Source organism: Thamnophis elegans, chromosome 13 (assembly GCF_009769535.1).
Source record: "Thamnophis elegans isolate rThaEle1 chromosome 13, rThaEle1.pri, whole genome shotgun sequence".
Lineage (NCBI taxonomy): Eukaryota > Metazoa > Chordata > Lepidosauria > Squamata > Colubridae > Thamnophis > Thamnophis elegans.
In genome coordinates, this window is record NC_045553.1 from 19,168,371 (window position 1) to 19,191,413 (window position 23,043).

At 43.0% G+C, this 23,043-nt stretch overlaps 1 protein-coding gene across 1 annotated transcript in view; it reads right to left on the bottom strand.

Annotated features, from left to right (window-relative positions):
• Positions 1 to 23,043, bottom strand: part of SLC4A5 (solute carrier family 4 member 5) — a 105,457-nt gene that overhangs the window by 62,267 nt on the left and 20,147 nt on the right. The window contains exons 3-5 of the mRNA XM_032229450.1: positions 14,436 to 14,565; positions 5,410 to 5,570; positions 932 to 1,084 (exon numbers count right to left, since the gene is read on the bottom strand). Coding sequence (XP_032085341.1) covers positions 932 to 1,084; positions 5,410 to 5,570; positions 14,436 to 14,565 — 444 coding nt within the window. The remainder of the gene's footprint in view (positions 1 to 931; positions 1,085 to 5,409; positions 5,571 to 14,435; positions 14,566 to 23,043) is intronic.

Here is a 23,043-nt window from a genome sequence, read left to right on the forward strand (position 1 = left end):
CCGTTCCTGAAGCCTCCGGAGTGCGGAAAATGGCCCAACGTGCAACCGGAAGTCCGTTCCCAAAAACGGCAAAAAACAGCCAAAAAAGAAGGCCAAAATCAGCTGGCCATCATGCACATGTGCGCTGGAGCTGAAAGCGTAACGTCTGGCATGCCCTAACAAATGGCTCTGTGTGCCACCTGTGGCATGTGTGCCATAGGTTCACCATCACGGCCCTATACCATTTCAGACAAATAACTGCCTAGTCTCTTCTTAAAACCTCCCAGTGATGGAGCCCCCACAACGTCTGACAGAAAAGCAGTTCCACTGGTTAATTGTCCTCACTGTTAGATAGTTTCTCCTTAATTCCAGGTTGCTTCTCTTCTTGATTAATTTAAAATCATTGTTTATTATCCTGCCCCTCCGGTGCTTTGGAAAATAAGTTGACCCATCTTCTTTGGGGCAGCCCCTCAAGTATTGGAATACTGCTATCATATCACCCCTAGTCCTTCTTTTCTTTAGACTAGCCATACCCAAATCCTGCAACTGTTTTTTAATCATCTTATTTATTCTTCTTTGCATTTTTTCCAAAGTCTCAACATCTTTTTTGTAATATGGTGACCAAATGGATACAGGATTGCAGATGAGGCCTTACTAAGGCTTTATAAAGTGGTAGTAATATTTCACATGATTTTGATTCTATGCCTCTTATACAACCAGGGATTGTATTAGCTTTTTTGGCTGCTGCCAAAAAATCTTTTTTTTTACTTTTTACCCAGTATTGATCAGAGCCATATCACCTCCCCATTTTTGCTGTCCTTCAGGACAGCAAAATTTGTGGCAGCAAAAGAAGCCCATAAGCAGAAGCCCATAAGCAGAAACTCAAGACTTCCCTTTAGCTGCCACTTCTTCCCTGCTTTGCCAAAAATGGTACTCTGGTAATTTCACTCACTTATGCTTGAGACAGATTTGCCAATATCTGCCAAGGATCGGTGAATGGATTTCTTCATCTGATGTCGGTGCTTTCTCAGCAGCACATAGCTTATTTTATCTCGCAGCTCTGGCTTTAGAAGGCCATCTTCTATTTGTTTTTCAATGACATTATCTGGAAAACATAGATTATATTATTGATGATGTCCAGGCAAAATATTCCCAACTTTTGTCAGTCCTGGATGACTCTTGAATTTCCAGATCAGATGGATTCAAGGTAATAGACTTAATTATTTTCTCCATGCTAATTTTTCTTTGAGGAGATTTGAGGAGTCCGAACTGGTAAGAACCCATGTCTCTCCTGAACTGCTGCTGAAATGAAGGCATTCTGCCCATGTCTTTCAAGGCGCCTTCTGGGGACGACGCTGGCTTGCTACTCAGAGACTGCAAACGGTTGCCCAACACAATTCATCAAGACATTTTTCAATCTCCGAACAAGCAGTAAAGTAAAAGCTACAGGCTTTTTCAAATGTCTTCAGTTATTGACTTAAAAGTTATATAAAAATATAACTATGATATCAGATGATGATAACACAAAATGCATACATCAATGAATATAAAACTCAAATCCATGAGAGGAAAATCCGGTAAGGCACCATAAGGCTACCCCTGAAAAACATTCAAAAGTTACAGCTGGTACAGTTGCAACAAAGATGATAAGTTATCTTGAAGCCAAATTATATGATGAATAGTTAAGGAAATTAGCTATGTTTAGCCTAATGGAGAAGGTTTAGGGGTGACACAATAACTATCTTCTAATACTTGAAGGCTGTCATAGGAAAGAGGAGGCAAATTTGTTCTCCATAGCACCTAGGGACAGGAGAAGAAGAAATGGTTCCAAGGTCATCAAAGGGAGATCCAGCCTCAAACTAAAGAAACCTGACAGTGAGAATAATCAACCAAAGGAACAGCTTGAAGGTGCTCCATTGTTGGAGGTTTACTAGTTTAGTTTAGTTTAGTTTAGTTTCCTTTATTTGTATGCCGCCCTTTTCCCTGGGGGGACTCAGGGCGGCTCACAATTCAAAAAGCGGGGGGGAGACAAACAGTAGACAATACAACATGTTAAAAAAAGAGCACAACAGTCACACAGTTCGGGTGGGGCTACAATCTTAACCCCAGGCCAGCCAGGACAGCCAGATCTTTAAAGCGGCGCGGAAGGACTGGAGGGTGGTGAGGGTCCGAATCTCCACGGGGAGTTCGTTCCAAAGGGTCGGAGCAGCCACCGAGAAGGCTCTGCTCCGGGTAGTTGCCAGTCTGCACTGGCTGGAAGATGGAATTCGGAGGAGGCCTAATCGATGCGATCGTATCGGTCTAGTGGAGGTAATTGGCAGTAGGCGGTCTCTCAAGTACCCAGGCCCACTACCATGAAGGGCTTTATAGGTGATAAGTAGCACCTTGAAGTGCACCCGGAGATCAACAGGTAGCCAGTGCATCTCGCGGAGGATAGGTGTTACGTGGGTGAAGCGAGGCGCACCCACAATCGCTCGCGCGGCCGCATTCTGGACTAGCTGAAGTCGCCGAATGCTCTTCAAGGGCAGCCCCATGTAGAGCACATTGCAGTATTCCAGCCTAGAGGTCACAAGGGCACGAGTGACTGTTGTGAGGGCCTCCCGGTTCAAGTAGGGACGCAACTGGTGTACCAGGTGAACCTGGGCAAATGCCCCCCTGGTCACAGCTGACAAATGATGTTCGAAGGTCAGCTGTGGGTCCAGGAGGACTCCCAAGTTGCGAACCCTGTCTGAGGGGCGTATAATTTGACCCCCCAGCCTGAGAGATGGAACACTTGGCCAATTCGCGGGAGGGAAACACAGCAGCCACTCGGTCTTTTCTGGATTGAGCACAAGCTTGTTGACCCCCATCCAGTCTTTAACAGCCTCCAGACCCTGGCTCATCACATCCATCACTTCGTTGAGTTGGCACGGGGCGGACAGATACAACTGAGTATCGTCCGCATATTGATGGTATTTTATCCCGTGCTGTCGAATGATCTCACCCAGCGGTTTCATGTAGATGTTGAAAAGAAGGGGGGACAGGACCGAACCCTGCGGCACCCCATACGTTAGGGGCCTAGGGGTCGATCTCTGCTCCCCAACTAACACCGACTGCGACCTGTCCGAGAGGTAAGAGGAGAACCACTGTAAAACAGTGCCTCCCACCCCCACCTCCCGCAGTCGTCGCAGAAGGATACCATGGTCGATGGTATCGAAAGCCGCCGAGAGGTCAAGGAGCTAGTTGTACTAGAAAACTTTGTACAACTATTTGTCCACGTGGTATAAGGTCTCCTGCGTTGAGCAAACAAGACCTCCAAAGTCCTTTCCAGCCCTAGGATTCTACGATGATTTCATCCTGTACATTTTCTTGGAGCATAAATGGCTGAGCCCAAAGTAAAATGCCAAAATTAAGGACCTCGGGTTGTATAAGAGACATTGTAGATGCTGCAAAATATGCTATAGTTTCATTACCATGAACTTTGGCAAGGTCTGATTGTCCTCCACATTCAGTATATGCTGGCTTGTGGGGGGTGGGGGGGTCCTATCTATAATATGGCACTAAAAGTGAGTGGGAAGGAGGTAATCTAAGTGCTGGAATTTTTTTAAGGATGGCTCATTTCCACGGTCTAATATTTCTCAAATAATGTTAGAAATGCAAGTCCTGTTAGAAAGGGGAATTTTCTTAATCACAACTGAACTACTGTATGGGCCACACCACGGTCCCAAGAGAGACCATGCGTGCTTGTCCTTGTGTCCATGAGGCATCAAGAGGGTCCTGAAAAATGGTTGCTAAAAACTGAATGAGCCACAACATGAGAGCAAGTGGATAGATGAACTCCTTAAAGATGCTCACCCTGAATGTTATTGAAACATATCAGCTCACTATTTATGTAAAAATTGGATTGAGAATATGATTTTATCTAATATCTTCATGCTCAAATAAAGATTGCAAATTTTGAATGCCATATTGTTATACAGGGTATGTATGATAACAGCAAATGCTTAGCTTGAGGGTCTTTGAACTTTTCCTATGATTTGATTCAGGCACTAGAATGAAATGATACTGTCATGGCGGCCTCCCTCAATAACCAAGAAAGAAACCACTCAACTTCATTTTGCAGAATTAAGAGTACTTTTACTAGTCATGAGTAGATAGCAGCTAGGCAAAGCAAGATTTGAGGCAAAAGCATGCGTAATCATAGATATCAATATGTGACTCAACCCCCTCCCCTTGGTAACCGCATCCCATAGTCCAATCTGTACACCCCACAGGTGTCATATGGGAGACATCTTCAAAAAGCATCATCAGGCTGGTATGCCGGACAGTTGGCCTTGTCGGCAAATCCACTCTCTGCAATATGCGCAGTAGATGGTGAGAACAACTCCCTTTTTACAGTCACTCCTGCACTGAACACTCCGCCACCCAAATACCATGCCCCCCTCCCCGTTTCAATGGCAGCCGAAAGCAAGCAGCAAAACAGAGGCTGACAGATACCTTTGAGTCTTCAAAAACTCTATGCAAGGAAGCTGGAGTTTGTGGATTTCTCCTGCCTTGTTTCCTCCCTCCCACCGCATTCTCCCAACCACCCACCTCTCCTCTTTTTACATTCTAGAAGGAGGTCCAAAATCAGTGTGTTCACAGCCAGGTGTAAAACTTGTGGAGCTTTCCCCATCACAGTAGGGCTTTAAAGCCTGTTCAGTCACATGTATGGACAGAATAGCAAGTCAAGCATGTAGATAACAAGTCATTAAAAGAAGAGGGCAAGACGAAGGCTGTAGCGGCTCAGGCCATCATGACCAGCAGGACCATCCTATCTCTTCTGCCACTTTCAGTCCCATCCGTGTATTAAAAGAGCTACCATGTGACTCTGGTGTAAGATGTGGATTGCCCTCCAATAGGATCCTGTAAGGCAATAATGGTCACAGACCTACAACATGTGCTAGAAATAAGTGTATCCTCCAAAGAATTCTGCCAGGCAGCGATGAGGATGATAGCCCTGGATCCTAGGAATTTCCTGAGCTGGAAGGGACTTTATAGATCGTCTAAGAAGGTTATGCACTTGTTAAACCCTGGTTGAACCCCATATGCCCCAGATTAAGCAGGACTCTAATATCTTTGGAAGCATTGGATATGAATACAGAAGGATTGTGACAATCATCCTTACAAGGATGCAGGCATTACAACATACCCCATGCTCCTGAAGCCATGACTTCTGCACATGAATAGGTCATCACACAGAGAGCATTCCTATCATCTTGGACACAGAGTTCTTCAAATGACGCCCTTAACACCTGAGCTCTCAGTAAGACTGACAGAGCATTCTCTGCATCTGACTCCCATATGTCATAGTACTCTTGGAAAGCACTTTGGCAGGCCCTTGTAATTTAATGAAGCGGGGTTTGGATGGGTTGAGCCTTTCATTTCAAATCTTTGCAGATCTTACCTTACCTATGATTTGTGGCAGGAAGTAGCCATCAAGATCTAACAGGATGGTTCCCATCTGTAGGCAAGTGCGCAGTTCAAACAAGCTATGCAAAGTCAGAGTTGATACATGAGGTTTACTCCATCGCTCCCCTCCTTCTTCCACCTTCTCTTCAAACTTAATCCATCTGAAACAAAGAAAGAGCATCTTTTTTGCCACATGAAATGGTCTGTGGGAATGACCTGGGTGACCAGAGCCGCAGACTGGACAATGGTAAGATAAGAGACAGCTGAAGGAAAAGGGAGACGGCAAACGTTCCAGAAGGAACCCTCCCTGGTTTCTTAGGATAAAAGGAGAAGGGAAGACAGATGCACTTTCAAGCCTGGAAGTTTCAGTTCAAGTAACCTTATAATAAAATTAGAACAACTGTGTAGCAGCTCTAATTCCAGTACTTGAGGGCCATTCACAGAGCTGAGGGGTTTTTCTCTCATGCTCCTGAGGGTAGGAGAAGAAGTGACGGTGGAAGCTTGTTAAAGAGAGACCCAACTTGGAAATAAGGAACAATTAGTCCATGAAGAGCTTGCCTCTTGGAGTTGTGGGTAAAGCTTAGGGCCTTTCCAACTCTGCTATTCTGTGTTCTGTATTTTAAAAGCTTAGGAAGGAGGCTACAATGGAAGTAACACCAAGTTCTGGGAAGAAAAGACATTTTCTTTAGAGACGAAGAGAAATAAAGTTCTGCCTGTCACAGATCTCCTATCTTTACATGTCAGGAAGAGGAAATACCTGGTCATTGGGATTACAGCAAATCCCCTTTCATCAGTCTGCATGCAGCAAGGGAAATATAGCAATTATGTGATGGAGAAGGGATTTATTCCGTGCCAAAACCCTTCACCTCCAGGCAAAATGAACCTAACAATGGAAGTTTAAAAAGCTAACCTCTCTGCTATGCTGGGCTAAGAGCTGGTTCATGTTGCACTAAACCAACCATGACACAATTGGAGCTGAACTAAAACAAGTAAGTATTTGATTCAAACTGTATGACACGTGGAATATCAGAAAGTGGTTTGTCTTTACCTATTCCCAGAAGGTCTATAGAGATTCTAGGTCATCCAGGTCACAGTTGTCCCAAAGGGGCTGCTGTTCAAAAGGCAAATTGACTTTCGTGGGTTTTTTCCTTGAAAACATTTCACTTCTCATCCAAGAACTGAAGAAGTTTCTTGGATGAGAAGCAAAATGTTTTCAAGGAAAAAAACACAGAAGTCCAGTTGCCCTTTGAGCAGCCTCTTTGGGACTATTTCCAGAATGTTTTTTTTTTTAATTCCAGCTAGCCTGACTCTGCTCAGCTGTTTCAAGATTAACCATTTTTGGTTAGGTTTTGCCAAATGTTGTTTGTACATGATACATCTTGGATAATTACAATGCAAACTGGTTTTTCATCACTGCCAATGGACCAAAAGAAGAGACATTGGGGGACATCTTGCCAAAGTTTCCCCCACCCATCGCCACTCAGCTAGAATGACATAATTTGTAACAGAATGAGAAGCAAAACAAAAATTAAATTAATTTTGGTGGGAGAAAATTCTAAAGATAAAAGAAGAATCTTGGAATTTCAGCTTTCCCCGCTTCCCTCTTTCTGCTTTGAGGTTACTGGACATGTGAATGAATTCACATTTCATCTTCATTTCAGCAAAAGGTTTGCTTATTCATTTAAAAGTTCAGATAGCCACCCATACAACTCTGGCTGGAGAGCCATGGGAAAAGTCCCCAAGCTTTTTACTTAGTGTTTGCTCAAGGTCGTTTATATGGGCCACTGTGAACAGGCCAAGGTGTGGATGGCTTAGTCCCCACCCTCCACAATGGAGGAATCATGTGATACAATCCCAAAACTACCATGAACAAGAAAGGCAAATGAATTATTAAAAAATAGAGCTATGTTATTAGCTGCTTGGCTTTATAGTATAGTTTTGCTTTTCTTAGACATAAGCACCCGCGATGCTTTGTTCTTCACAACCAAGAGGTTGAAATGAGATCAAAAGTGCTATTAGGGTCTCCAAATTCCACTTCCTCCCCCAATACAGGGAGACTCAGTATATTAATGAAAAATAACTGGCTAATGCCTCTAGAATCTCAGCCGATAGAGGACATTCCATAAGGATTTGTATTTGAGTTATTTTAAATGGTGAACTTAAAATTCAATAACATAAGGATGCCTTAACATTTTCATTAATACTTTGATTAAAGTTTGAGGATTTCAAAAGGGTTTGTTTTTTATATATATGTAGTAAGTAAGCAAAGTTAACTCTTCACTTGACAATCGCAACCTTTGCAGCTCCCTATGGTCAGGTGACAGAAGTTCAGATGCTTGACAACTGCTTCATATTTATGACTGTTGCTGTATCCCCAGGTCATGTGACCACCTTTTGTGACCTTCTGACCAGCAAAGTCAATGGGGAAGCCAGTTTCTACCATGAGTGGACAGGGGAGCCCATGGAGGAAACCACTCTGGGACAGCCTTTTATTTCTTTGAAGACAAGGAAGAAGGATGCTGATGGCAGGGGGGACAAGCTGGTGGGATGATGGCTTCCTGCATGGAAAAAAAGTCTATTGTAGCATTTCAAAGAAAGTGGCAAATGGTTGGAAACATTCAAGGTAGCATCACTTGGGGATTAACTAAGGTGACCAGATTTTCAGATTGGAAAAGAGGGACACCCTTGACCGGGGGGGGGGGGGGGAGGGGGGGCTTGATTAAAAAAAATTTTTTTGTCAAAAGGTCACCCCAGGACACTGAAACCAGCATAAATACGAATCTGTTGCCAAACAAAATTTTGATCACGTGACCATGAGGATGCTGCAATGGTCGCTAAGTGTGAAAAATGGTCGCAATGGTCGCTAAGTGTGAAAAATGGTCATCAGTCACTTTTTTCAATGCCATTGTAACTTTGGTCACTAAATGTTTTCCCCCTCCTCGAGACTCCTCACTTAGCGACCATCAGAAATACGAATCTGTTGCCAAACATCAACATTTTGATCGCGTAACCATGAGGATGCCACAACGGTCGCTAAGTGTGAAAATGGTCGCTAAGTGTGAAAAATGGTCATCAGTCACTTTTTTCAATGCCATTGTATCTTCCTGATTATTAAAAGTGCAAATTCACTCAGTGTCAATCATGACTCCTGAGTCCATTTCAAAGTATTGTGCATAGAAATTTTTAAAATGGCTTGTTTCAATTTATTTTGGATAGAATCTTTTTTTAAATAGTCTAAGACAATTTAAAAAAAGAATCAACACAGAATACCACTATTTTAAAAAATCATATGCACAATAAATAAAATATTATTTTAAAATACATTGAGCCTATACTCCTTACAGTAAATGACTCATCTGGAAACAAGCCAATAGCAGTTTTGTGCTTTAAAATTTACAGATTTTCCAAAATCAGCTTAAAGTCCAAATATTTAAAGACCACCCCCCTCAAAGCTATCTTACCAGAGCTTTAAATATCTTCTGGGGAGGCCCTGCTAGTAATCCCATTCATGACAAAGGTAGGGCTTTCTCAGGAGGAAGGTCTCAGCTGGTGCCCATCCTTTGGAAACCTCCTCCAGAGCAGGGAGCCCTAACCTGCTGTCCATTCAGGAAGGCTGTACAAATTATTCTGTCTTCTAGAATCTAGAGCCATTGGGATTTAATATGGTTTTATCACTGGATTTTCTTTTTATTGTTTTTGTGGAATTGTTACAATGATTTTATAATAATATAATTTTATTTGGCATTTTTGTTGCTGTAAACTGCTGAAAGCCCCTGATAGAATACAAATTATTTAATAATAAATTAGGAAATGTGTAGCTGTTTTCTACACATTGGTTTGTTTGAACAGCTGAAATCAAGCCTGTTCACCCAAGGCAATTCTAGAGTAACATGTGCTTCAGGACAACCTCCCTCTTAGACTGCTTTTTAAAAATGAATTATGCCTTGCTTTTCTATATTATCTTCACTGACACTGTTAGTTTTATTGTTTTCTTGAAGAGATATTTTATTATTCTTTTGTAAATCCTTTTGGATTTTTTCATGAAGAATTCCAGTATAAAAATAAAAAAACAACACCATAGAGTAAGCTATCTTTTTCAAATACACTTGCAGTGGCAACCTATTACATATTACCTGGCAAAAGAAATCAGTGTTTCTTAAAATCTCTCCTTGGAGTCCAGAGGGTCAGACCCAATCAAGGGTACTCAAAATTCAAATTTGCCAGCCTATGTTGAAATCCCATCAAACAATTGTGAGAATCCACAGTAGCAGTGAATACTTAGATTTCAATATTTAATGCAATACATATTGATAAATATAACCCATACAAACAAATACCATTTTGGGATCCTGAGAGAATTTTTTTAAAACAAAGACAGTAATATAGATTCAGGCGGCTAACACATACAACTGTAATGTTTTGAACATATTTTTCTCTCTACACTATACAGCCTTCTGATGCATGAAATGAAACTCTTACTCTTAACTCTATAGGCACACAATCTTTCCAGTAGTTCACATACTAGTTGGTAACATCTTAATTTGAGGCTTGATTGGAACATTATACAGTTATTGAAAGACAGTAAAATGGACATCAACAATCTCACACCCTGCTCAAAGTTGTGACAGCAAGTTTAAATTTTTGACCTTAACTATCAAGAAAAAAAACAATTTTAAAACTGGCATGTCAGTGACTTCTTAAAAGTCAGGATGCCTGGTCAAGATTAAATTGCAGGTAGATTTCTTATCACTTTCTAAAAAGAGAAAAATTCAGAACATAACAAATAAAAGGTTGTGAATTTCACAGATGAGACAGAAAACCACAAATGGGCAAATATGACCTACAAAGGCATGACTCTCCCATATTATGGGAATCCCATAAACCCTGCAGATGTTCATAATGAAATTATATTTAACTATTTGGGACAGAAAGACAACACAGACTATTTTTTAAAAAAATTCACCAATATCACACCATAAGATTCTTTATCTTTTCTTTGCAACAATTCCTAATGGCACAAGAAATCTCCATCAATATCTATCCCCAAGAAGAAAACTCTTCTTTAACAGCAAAATAATGTAGAAAAATTACAAACAATAACTCTTTTCAGCTTTATGCACCACCCCAGTAAACACAAATGTTTGATCAGAAAAAATATGTCCAAGATAGGAGCAATAAGCTATACACCATGATTTAGGAGTTTGATTTTTTTCAAAAATAAATGCTAAAATACTAAACTGTATATATGCACATTTAGGTAAATAGTGTTCTGTATACCCTCTCGGAGGTGGCGATGGATCCCAATCACGAACGGACGCCGCCAGCAGATAACTTCCACGCGATTCAGGGAAATTGTCTGCGGGCGGCTGGCAGCGCCCCAACCTCTCCTCCTGCCGCGCGGATCCATTTTGATTCACGAACGGATTCCGCGGCGGTTCAGGGGCTTCTGCCGGGCGGCGGGACCCCCGGAAGTGAGAGGAAGTTCCGGAAGCGAGAGGCTGCCCCGGCGATCGATCCCAATCACGAACGGACGCCGCCCGCAGATAGCTTTCCATAACTTTCCGGGCGGCGGGACGCCCGGAAGCGAGAGGATGTTCTGTGCGGGCGGCAGCTGCTGCGCCCATGCTCTCGGAGGCGGCGATCCCATTCACGAAGAGGCAGCTCCTCGTGGGCGCAGCGGCTGCCGCCCGCACAGAGTGAATTCAATTGGGATCGCCTGTGGCCGCGAGGACCCCTGCACAAATGGATTCCTCGCGGCCGCAGGCGATCCCAATTCACTCAGCCGGGGCGGGCAATTTCTGCACGAACGGACTACTCCTCGCAGCCGCAGGAGGAGAGGGAGGAGGAGGGGGCAGCCGAGCCGCCCGCACAGAGTGAATTCAATTGGGATCGCCTGCGGCCGCGAGTACTCCTGCACAAACGGACTACTCCTCGCGGCCGCAGGAGAGTGAGGAGGAGGGGGCAGCCGAGCCGCCGGCACAGAGTGAATTCAATTGGGATCGCCTGCGGCCGCGAGGACTCCTGCACAAACGGACTATTCCTCGTGGCCGCAGGCGATCCCAATTCACTCAGCCAGGGCGGGCAATTTCTGCACGAATGGACTATTCCTCGTGGCCGCAGGCGATCCCAATTCACTCAGCCGGGGCGGGCAATTTCTGCACGAACGGACTACTCCTCGCGGCCGCAGGAGGAGAGGGAGGAGGAGGGGGCAGCCGAGCCGCCCGCACAGAGTGAATTCAATTGGGATCGCCTGCGGCCGCGAGGACTCCTACACGAACGGACTATTCCTCGTGGCCGCAGGCGATCCCAATTCACTCAGCCAGGGCGGGCAATTTCTGCACGAATTGCCCGCCCCGGCTGAGTGAATTGGGATCGCCTGCGGCCACGAGGAATAGTCCGTTCGTGCAGAAATTGCCCGCCCCGGCTGAGTGAATTCAATTGGGATCGCCTGCGGCCGCGAGGACCCCTGCACAAATGGAGTCCTCGCGGCCGCAGGCGATCCCAATTCACTCAGCCGGGGCGGGCAATTTCTGCACGAATTGCCCGCCCCGGCTGAGTGAATTGGGATCGCCTGCGGCCACGAGGAATAGTCCGTTCGTGCAGAAATTGCCCGCCCCGGCTGAGTGAATTCAATTGGGATCGCCTGCGGCCGCGAGGACCCCTGCACAAATGGAGTCCTCGCGGCCGCAGGCGATCCCAATTCACTCAGCCGGGGGGGGCAATTTCTGCACGAACGGACTACTCCTCGCAGCCGCAGGAGGAGAGGGAGGAGGAGGGGGCAGCCGAGCCGCCCGCACAGAGTGAATTCAATTGGGATCGCCTGCGGCCGCGAGGACTCCTGCACAAACGGACTATTCCTCATGGCCGCAGGCGATCCCAATTCACTCAGCCGGGGCGGGCAATTTCTGCACGAACGGACTACTCCTCGCGGCCGCAGGAGGACAGGGAGGAGGAGGGGGCAGCCGCCCGCAGACAACTTCCACGTGGTTCAGGGGCTTCTGCCGGGCGGCGGGAGCCCCTGAACCGCGTGGAACTTCTCTTCCGCAGGCGGCTGCAGCTGCCCCCACCCTCTCCTCCTGCTGCGGCGAGCGGAAAATTCGATTAGAATTAGATTACTCACCAGTCAGCGCAGCTGCAACCTCTTTCGTCTTTTGTCGAAAGGAAATGGAGACTCGCGCAAGCGTGCTGAAAATTTCCCATCCCAGCCAGCTCACTGATTGGCTGGAGTCCAGGCCAATCCAATCAGTGAGCGGCAGGCTGGTCTGGCTTAAATTTGTAGGTAGTAGGTAAAAGGCTAAAAGCACGCTTTTTTTGGCGCTCGCAGCTCCCGCCCATCAGCTGCTAGCTTGCTGGGCTGGCTCATCTGGTAGGATAGAGAACAGAACGATGAGCCAGCCCAGCAAGCTAGCAGCTGATGGGCGGGAGCTGCGAGCGCCAAAAAAAGCGTGCCTTTTAAAAAGGCGGGCGGGACGCGGGAAAATGCATTGGAAAGCTGGTGTGTCCCGCCAAAAGCGGGACGTCTGGTCACCTTAGGATTAACTGCAATAGGGAGGTAGGTGTAACCATCGGTCACCCAGAAGGGCTGGGACATCTCACAACTCCCAGTTGCGGAATCAGCATTGTAGCTCTTTCTCCCATTCTACATTCATTGATTGATAATCAAATTGTAAAATGTATTAGCCAACCATCTTACCACACGGTAACCCTGAGTGGTTAATAATATTAAAAGATAAAACTATATAAATGCTAATAATATAAATACAATACTATAAAACATCAACCAAGCTAAAAAGATGGGGAGGGAGGGAGGATGATGAGAAGGGGTTGGGTGCGGCCTGTTGTTGATCTATCAACCACACCCTGATAGGATTCTGGGAGGCAGGGAATGTTGTGTGTCCCATCCCCATGGGAGATACACCTGGTGGGACCCAGAAGAAGGGCCTCCTCCGTGGTGGCTCCCTCTCTCTGGAACATCATCTCCCCAGAGATTAGAATGGGCCCAACTCTAACGCTCTCCCAGAAGGCGCTGAAGACCTGGTTCTGCCTGTGGGCTGGGGAACCCAGAGTGGGATGGAGCCTGTTAAATGGCTCGTGTGATCTGCTGTTGCTGGGGCAGGGGGTGGGGATTGATTTTACTGTATTTTACTATATTAATTTATTGGATTCTCTGTAGCCAAGCCAGAGGCCCCGTCCGAGCACAAGGCTTTGGGCAATGCACAAGGCTGTTGCCACTGAACAGCTGATTCCAATGTCGCGATTCCTCTGGATGTTACAGAAAATGACCCCATGCCAGAATAGGGTCACCGCATTCTAGTCTTGAAAGAGCTGCCTAAAGCAAGGAGACCAATCCCCTGTTCAGTGCAGGAGCTGCAGCGAAGTTTTCCTAGGAAGATGGCCCTGATAGCCTGTCCTCTTTGAATGAAAGTTCCTCGGGTTGAACTGCTCTTACAGTTGTACCATTTTCATGAGATGTTGACATTTCCTCTAGGTGTAGTTTTCTTTGATTTTGTGCACGTGTGTACAATATTATGTCAATTACTGTTTGGGTGGAATAGGAGGTGCACCATGACCTCCATTTGGTTATTTATCCTTGATGCTCTACAGGGAAAAGAAGGGGAAATGTGCATCTAATACTGAATTTCCTTCACCCCTGAGCCACTTTTCTAGGTGTTCACTAGCTGCAACATAGGAACTAATAAGCCTATAAATCAGAGAAGCGATGACAAGTTTCTAGGATTACTCTATAGTATTCTGGTCCCTCATAAAATTAAAGATAGCTTTCGAAGTAGTATTAGGAACCACTGACTAAGATGACAGTCTGATCCCAAATTTTCCCATTGGCACATAGATTTTAGAGGGTTTATCACCACCCATCAAAGCTGCTTGCCTAGAGGCAACAAGAAGCATGAGAAAAGTAAGAACAATACATGTTCCTTTCTGCACTCTTCTAGGTCATTAGCTATATCTATCCAGCCATGAAGTCAGCCTTTGTAGCCAAATGGCTCCTGCCTTCCCAGTTTTCCTACCTGGCTGCCTCCTTCCATTCCATTTCTTCTCCATCATGTTGGAGAGTGTCCATCTCAGTGAATAGTGTTGGGTTGGGGGGCTCATCATCTTCACCCAGAATATATCGGAGGCGCTCAGCAGCAGGTGACACTAAACCAAAGATGAAAAGCTGATTAAAGACAAGCAGAACCTACTCAGGATGCCTTGTTTTCAACCCAGTTCTGGGAAAGAAAGCGTCAGCAACAAAACAGCTGTTGAAATCAGCTTTTTAAAAGTCTAAGACATTGGTTTGATTACGTTCTATTGCTTATGATTGCGTTAGATTGAATTCCAATATGACATAGTCACTTTCCCCCAAATTCCTGCAACTTCAGCTCCTTCTATCAGTTCTTCTCTGTTAGTAAGATAGCCATGGGTTTCATAGAAGAGCTCCTCGAGAGTGGGGGGAACACTGTAATATGGACCGTGGTTGACCTGTTCTCAAAACCAGCACATTTCATAGCATGCCAAAAGCTCCATAAAACGTATGAAGAACATTTGCAGGAATTGAATATATCTATTCTGGTGAAAAGAAGAACTAGGGGTGACATGATAGCAGTATTCCAATATTTGAGGGGCTGCCACAAAGAAGAGGGAGTCAACCTATTTTCCAAAGTGCCAGAAGGCAAGACAAGAAGCAATGGATGGAAACTAATTAAAGAGAGAAGCAACCTGGAATTAAGGAGAAACTTCCTAACAGTAAAGACAATTAAGTAATGGAACAGCTTTCTGTCAGAAGTTATAGGTGCTTCATCACTGAGAGGGGGGATGGTCATCAGAAAGTCCAGTTGCCTCTTGAAAAAATACCTTTGGATTCATCGCTGGAGGTTTTTAAGAGACTGGACAGTCACATCTGAATTATATAGGGTCTCCTGCTTGAGCAGGGGTTGGACTAGAAGACCTCCAAGGTCCCTTCCAGCTCTATGATTGAATGATGGAAGGATGGATGGATGGAGTGTATAGGCATCTGTCCTTTATGGCTTTCCCTGGATATGCTTTCTACATCTTCTAGTTTGTATCTGAGATTTTCTTCCTTTTCATCTCTCTCTCCCTCCTTGTTTGATTGGTTGTCTTGGGGTTTATGCTTGGGATTAGGTCCTAAAGATCCTAAAGACTGGCCACTCCCCCATTTCAGTATTGGTTTAAAACCCTTCGGGTGTCCAGGCAATTAAAATGTCTATAGAGCTGTATTGCAAGTCATGCTCACTACAAGAATTGAACTACTAATGGTCAAAGCAAACAAGTGGTAGATAAGAGTCAATAGAATTCAAGGTGGTCTGAACTTAGATTTCTTTTTTTTCCAATATATTTTTATTATTTTTATTTTAAAACAATGCAGTACTGCAAAGTTGGAGTGACTCTACATTCACATTATATACAGCTAGTCACAACTATTGACAGTTAGCCTACTTAATATGTTATCAATCCTTCTGTCCAATCACAGTATATACAGTTTGTTCCAGTCTTGTCACCTTGTCTTATACCAGTCATAAAATCTATTCCATACTTCGAAATATTCTGATTCCCCTTTATTTTTAAGTTCAAGAGTGAGCCTATCTGCTTCCGCACAGGCCAACACTTTTCTGATTATATCTAGGTCTGATGGTGTATTTTCTTTTATCCAATATTGTGCATGAGTTATGCGCGCCACAGTTAGTACATGAATAATTAAATAAAGTGTATCTTTCTTAAACCCCTCTGATATTATACCTAGGAGAAAAAATTCCGATTTAAACAAGATTTGGTCTCCTACCATTTGTTCTAACCATGATTGAATCATTTTCCAATAATTTTTTGCCTCATTGCACGTCCACCACATATGATAAAAAGTGCCTGGTGTATTTTTACACTTCCAACAATTTGGGTCCAGATTTTTAAACATTTTGAAGAGCCGTGCTGGAGGGAGATGCCATCTGTAGAACATCTTATAAAGGTTTTCTTTATACGGCGTAGCCATTGTTAATTTCTGATAAAGTATCCATAGATTTTCCCACTTAGCCAATTCCACATTGTAACTGAAATTTTTTGCCCAGGCAACCATCATTTCTTTGACATGCTCCTCCTCTAGCTTGTATTCCAACAAAAATCTATACAACACTTTAATCAGCCTGCTTTCTGTCTGTATCAACAGTTTGTCTAATGTTGTGTAGTCTTTGGCAATACCTTCCTTCTTCCTATCCTGTGCAAACCTTGACTGTATCTGTAAATAAGACCACCATTCTACTTGTACCCCTTGTGATGTCAATTCTAGTCTAGTTTTAATCTCCCCCTGTCTGTTCAATAACTCTTTATATGTAACTATATTTTCCATATTAATTAAATTTGGATGTATGTATGCTTCCATGGTAGATAGCCAAATGGATATTTTGGTGTAGTGGTCGTGTTTAATTTTGTTCCATATTAATAATAGGGACTGTCTGATATAATGTCTACTGAAATATTTATGTACAAGTCCTTTTTCATACCAAAGGAAGGCATGCCATCCTACCTGGAGGTCATGGCCTTCCAATTTGAGTAATCTTTTATTTCTCAACATTATCCATTCTCTTAGCCATGTTAGAGTGGCCGCAGTATAATAAAGTTCCCAATCTGGTACGCCAAATCCTCCTTTTTCCTTAGTGTCTTGCATAGCCTTGAGTTTTATTCTTGGTTTTCTTCCCTGCCAAATAAATTTTGAAACCAGTTGATTCAAATCCTTAAAAAAAACTTTTTCTAATTTGATGGGAATATTCTGAAATAGGAAAAATAATTTTGGTAATACGTTCATTTTTATGACTGCGATCCTACCCATCAGGGACAATTGTAGGTTTTTCCACCTTTCTAAGTCTTTCTTAGTTTTGTTGATCAAATTAGTATAGTTATCTTCTTTGATGGTCACACATCTCGCAGATAAATGTATACCGAGATATTTGACTTTTTTGACAATTTGGATACCCAATTTCTTCGTTAACTCCTCTTTCACTTTTGAGGTCATATTTTTAACCAACATTTTAGTCTTAGTCATATTTATCTTTAAACCCGTTATTTTCCCATACAGTTGTCAATTCCTCAATGAGTATTGTACCAGACTTTATAGGATCCTCTAACACAAACACTAGATCGTCCGCAAAGGCCTGTAATTTAAATTGTTCCTTTTTGATTTCTAGTCCCATTATTTGTTCCTCTTTGCGTATATTCCTGGCTAAAACTTCTAAAGTTAATATAAACAGCAGTGGGAATAGGGGACAGCCTTGTCTTGTACCTTTCTGGATTGCTATACTTGGCGTTAATTCACTATTAATTATTACTTTGGCTTTTTGTTTTGTGTATATTGCTCTAATTGTGTTTATAAATTTATCCCCAAATTCCATATATTCCAATGGTTGATGAAAAAATTCCCAGTTCACTTTATCAAATGCCTTTTGGGCATCGAGAAAAAATAGTGCAACCTGTTTTTCATTATGCACTTCATAATATTCAATACTGTTCAGGATAATTCTCATATTGTTTTTAATTTCTCTTCTGGGGAGGAATCCATTTTGATCTGTGTGGATGAATGATATAAGAATTTTTTTCACCCGTTCTGCTATTATTAGAGCAAAAATTTTGTAACCTGCATTTAACAGTGAGATTGGTCTGTAATTTTGTATAAGCATCTGGTCTCTGTCCACCTTAGGTAATAATACAATATTAGCCTCCGTCCATGATAATGGTGTCTTCGCCTCTTTCAGCATAGCATTATAAACTTCCAACAGCGTTGGAACAAGCACATCCTGGAATTCTTTATATATTTCCGCTGGCAGCCCATCCGACCCTGCAGCTTTATTATTCTTTTGTCTTTGTATGGCTTCAATTATCTCTGATGTTTTAATGTCTTCATTGAGCATATCCTTTATTTCCTCTGGTATCTTTGGCAGATCTGACTTTTCCAGATATTGTAGTATTCCTTCCTTTGTATAATCTCGGTTTTCTCTATATAGTTGTTCATAGAACTCTTGGGTAATCCTTTTCTTTTCCACTAGTTGGTAGCCTTTTCCATCTTGCAGTTTATTGATCCAGTTCTCTTGCTTTTGCTTCCTCAGCCTATAGGATAGCCACCGCCCCGGTTTATTTGCATTCTCAAAGAAATTTTGTTTTGCTTTTTTTATAGACTGTGTCAATTTTGCTTTTTTCAAATATAGCCAATTCATGTTTGATCAATTCCATACTTCTTTTTATACTTCTATTTTGTGGTTTCTTTTGAAGTTCGCTCTCTAGATTTCTATACCTTTCTTTCAACTTTCTTATTTTTTGATTCTCAATTTTTTTCTTCCTAGCTGTGGCCGATATTATGACCCCACTTATAAATGCCTTAGTTGTATCCCATAGGTTTTGTATGGATGTGTCTCCTGGGCAGTTTTCTTTGAAGAAAAATCTTAATTCCTGATTAACTCTTTTAATATATTCCTTATCCTTTAGTATTGTTCTATTGAGTAACCAATGATAACTGCCCTTTTGTTTTTTCCATATAATACTCATAGGATTGTGGTCGGCCTATAAGTTGGGTTCTATGTCTATCTCCTTCACTTCCGAAATTAACTCCAACGACATCCAGACCACATCTAACCTTGACCAGGATTCATGTCTATTCGAGTAGAAGCTATATTGCTTTCCCTCTGGGCATCTTTCTCGCCATACATCATAGATATTGAGTTCTTCAGCCATTTGAAAGAATTATCTCGGCAAAGTTCTCCTAGCTCCTTTTTTCTTCTTTCCACTTTTGTAGTCCCATTTCTGGTCGACTATAGCATTGAAATCACCCATTAAACAAATATTTTCATTTCCCATCTGTTGAATAATGCTATGTAGTCTATAATAAAAATTTCCCTGACCTTCATTAGGTGCATATATTACAACTAGTGAACTTATATTTCTTGTGGGCATGAAGGACTTGAGACCGATGACACATTTGACCACTTTGTTGATCTCAACCACTTATATGGAATGGCATAGTATCTCCTGCTTGTGCAAGAGGTTGGACTAAAAGATCTCCAAGGTCCCTTCCAATTCTGTTATTCTGCTTTTTCCTACCATGTGCTAGAATTAACCTCCCCCCTTCACAAACACAACCTATATGGAGCCCTAGTGGTTCCAGTATTGCAGGCTAACTCTGCCGACAGTCTGGAGTTTGATCCTGATGAGCTTCAAGGTTGACTCAGGCTTCCATCCTTCCAAGATCAGTAAAAGGAGCACCCAGATCATTGGGGACAATGTGCTACTGACATTTTAAACCACCCAGAGAGTGCTGTAAAATACTATTGGGTGGTATATAAGCCTAAATGCTACTGCCATTGCTATCTTTCATCAGACAATCCCTTTCTAACCTTACCCTAGAATTCTGCAGGGAATTAAAGGCCATCCCCTCAAGGTTTTATTATTCTATCTAAACAACATTGATATTACAAAATGTATGGTCCTTATTTTCCTTGGAATCCAGAATCTCTGAAAACCTGTTTTCATTGACCTTTCTACTTGGGCATTGTTGTTAAAAAGCCTACTGTGACCCCAGCTGCATGATTCATTCTTCCAGCTCCTCTAATAAGAAAGTTGTTTAGATGATAACAATTTAAAGGTATTGCAGCTCATTAAAATAATATAGCTCTGCAGAGTCTGCCACTGCAAAGAATATTAGTTTGTTTGGGCCAAATGCTTTTCACACGGATGGCTGATAATGAAGCACCCAGCAAAAGCTGCAGGTCAATTTATGATCACAATTGAGCCCAAAAGGTATGTTGCTATGCGACAAATTTGTTAAGTGAGTTTTGCTCCATCTTATGACATTTTGCCATAGTTGTTAAGTGAATCACAACAATTGTTAAATTAGTAACATGGTTGTTAAGTGAATCTGTCTTCCCCATTGTTTTTGCTTGTCAGAAGGTTGCAAAAGGGGATCACGTGACCCCAGGACACTGCAACCGTCATAAATATGAGTCAGCTACCCAGAAAATTTTGATCACATCACCACAGGGATAGTTCAATGGTCATAAGTGTGAAAACCAGTAATAAGTCACTTTTTTCAGTGGCGTTGTAACTTTGAATGGTCACTAAGTGAATTATTGTTAGTTCCTCGATTTGTACAGCCAAATGAAAGCAAGGCATGCCACTAGTTCAAGGGATCACTGCCCCCAAATCCATTGCTCAGGAAAGAAGTCCACACCCAGGGCTTGGCACTAGGGAGGAAGTCAGCATCCCTGCCCAGGACAACAGCTGTCCAGAGTGAGGAAAAGCCCAGTCAAGAATTCAAGGTTGCTCCTTTGCTTTCCAGATCTGTTTCCCTGCCCAGAGGCCCCCATGGACTGCACTGCAGAGGCATTTCTCTGGCATTTCTCTGGGTTTCCCCTCGTGATCCAGCTGCCTAAGGGATTGAACCATTTGGGCCCAGTTTCGGCAAGCAGCCTTTGGTTCGCCGGCTCATTTCTTTCAAATTATTTTCTAACATTTAGGAATCAGAGATAGAAATCTGGTGGTTTTGGGAAACTCAGACAGTTTTTTGCCCTTCTCTCCTGACTCCCAGCAAATCTATTCCTCTAAAAACTATAATGGGATTCGTGGGGGGGGGGGGGGGGGGAAGGTAGGCAAGCAACAGGACGTGTCCCGGGGAGGATGGGGTTAAGATAAAGGCTTCAACTGTGGGACTTTAAGCCCATCTTCAAAACCCCCAACTTGTTTTTTTTGTTTGTTTTTTGCCTCTGTGGGCACCCATACAAGCCAAAGAAACAATCCAACAATTATTTCTTAATGTTCTTTGTTCCCTATTCAGGAAACCTCAATTCTGGGGAAAGCACTTGCATCCACATTTTGCTGTGGACAAAATCAAAGGGGAAAGAGAGAGTGCAACTGCTACAATAATGAGGGACAAAGCCAACCAGGTGTAGCCCTACATTCTCTTTCCTCCCTTGCCTGCATCGTTCCCTGTGTGTCCACAGAGGCTGTGCAAAGACTCTGCACACACCTCTCCAGACAGAGTCTCCCCAGCCGCAGGGTGGCTTATCCCAGGCCAGTCTCCTTATAGGGAATTTAAACATACATTTCTCATACAAGTAACAGGACTCATATCCGTCTTCTTGCCCTATAATAGACTGACAAAAAAGCACTTCTTTTCTGTAGAACAATTTAATAAATTGCTATTTGTGTAGTATAATTTCATCCATCCCTATTCAGCTATGCATCCAAATATATTCAGTAAGATTTGTCCTCAGGTTAAGAGAGAAACAGAATTGTAGTACAATCAGAATTAATTGGCATTTGCTCGTTTGCAGCCAGTTCCAAGGGGGGGGGGGGAGAGACAAAGGTTGCTTTACTTCCCACTTTGTGTCAACTGGCCCATAATATATAAACAAAGTGTAAAAAAAGCCCCCTAAAGTAAATACATTTTCATCAAAATGTTACCAAAAGACACAGAAACAGAGACTGTGTTCCTTTCCATTGCTCAGGCAAGAGATAAGCTCCCATGACCCTGGAAAAGAAGATGGAAGACAATGGGAAGGTTGTTCATTTAGGTTATTGGTCCCTTTGCCCTTCACTAACTGCACAAGATTTTGCTTCTGGAAATATCAACCAGATGAATTAAAATGGGCCAGTGCCAAAGTATTCCCTTGGAGCAGCGGTTACCAACCTTTTTTTGGCCATGATCCATCTAACCATCTCTAAAATCCTGATCTCCCCCCCCCCCTGTGACATATAAATCTTACTTTACTCAAAAAGTGACCTCTACTCACACGGAGGAAGCCTAAAAGGCCATTCACTTGGTTTAAACAAGGTTCAAATTGCCCCCATTAAAAATCAAATGGCCCCAGGTTGGGAGCCCCTGCCTTGGAGGGAGCCATTCTGAGAAAGTGGATTGTTGTTGATGGAGCCTGAGATTTTTCAGGAGGGGGATTTGCATCCGGCTGAGCACCTGCTGATCAAGTGGTTTTCTGCTGTGCGTTTGGAGTCCTAATGTTTGAGAGACATTTACTGTCTGTTCAGAGTCTGTGATCATAACATTATGCAGCAGGTCTTAGAGCAAGATTGCCCTGCTTGCTGCCTTATGATGCTGCCAAAAGTCTGAAAACCTCTTGGAGGGGGAGGCTTAACAGAAGTCTTTCTGAGCCAATCCAAACACAGGTAAGGAGAGCCTTTGTCCCTTCCTCTTTTTCCCCCGGGGCTCCATCGAGAAGCTCACTTGAAACATGTTGTGAACCTCTTGAGATGAGCATCCACAGTATCCATGTCAATTGTGTGAACGATGCCATTTGTTCAAATTGCTTCATTGGATTCATCTGCATGATGTCATTAATATGTGACATCATTTTTATTTCTAACTGGTTATGTTGACAAAGTCTTTTAGGGGCTAACTTCACAAATTGTGCTAACGGCAGCGTAGGAAACATTTATTATTACTTATATAGTAAGCCTGTCACCTCAGGACTACTTCCCATGTCCTTCGTGGATCTAGAACAGAAAAGATTAAGAACTGCACTGCAGTTGTCAACCTTTGACAGGAAAAAACGCAGGTGTTGGCACAGCCTTTGGATTGGGGGGAGGTCTCAGTGCTCAGATCTAGCAGATCCATTTGAGCCTGTGACCTTT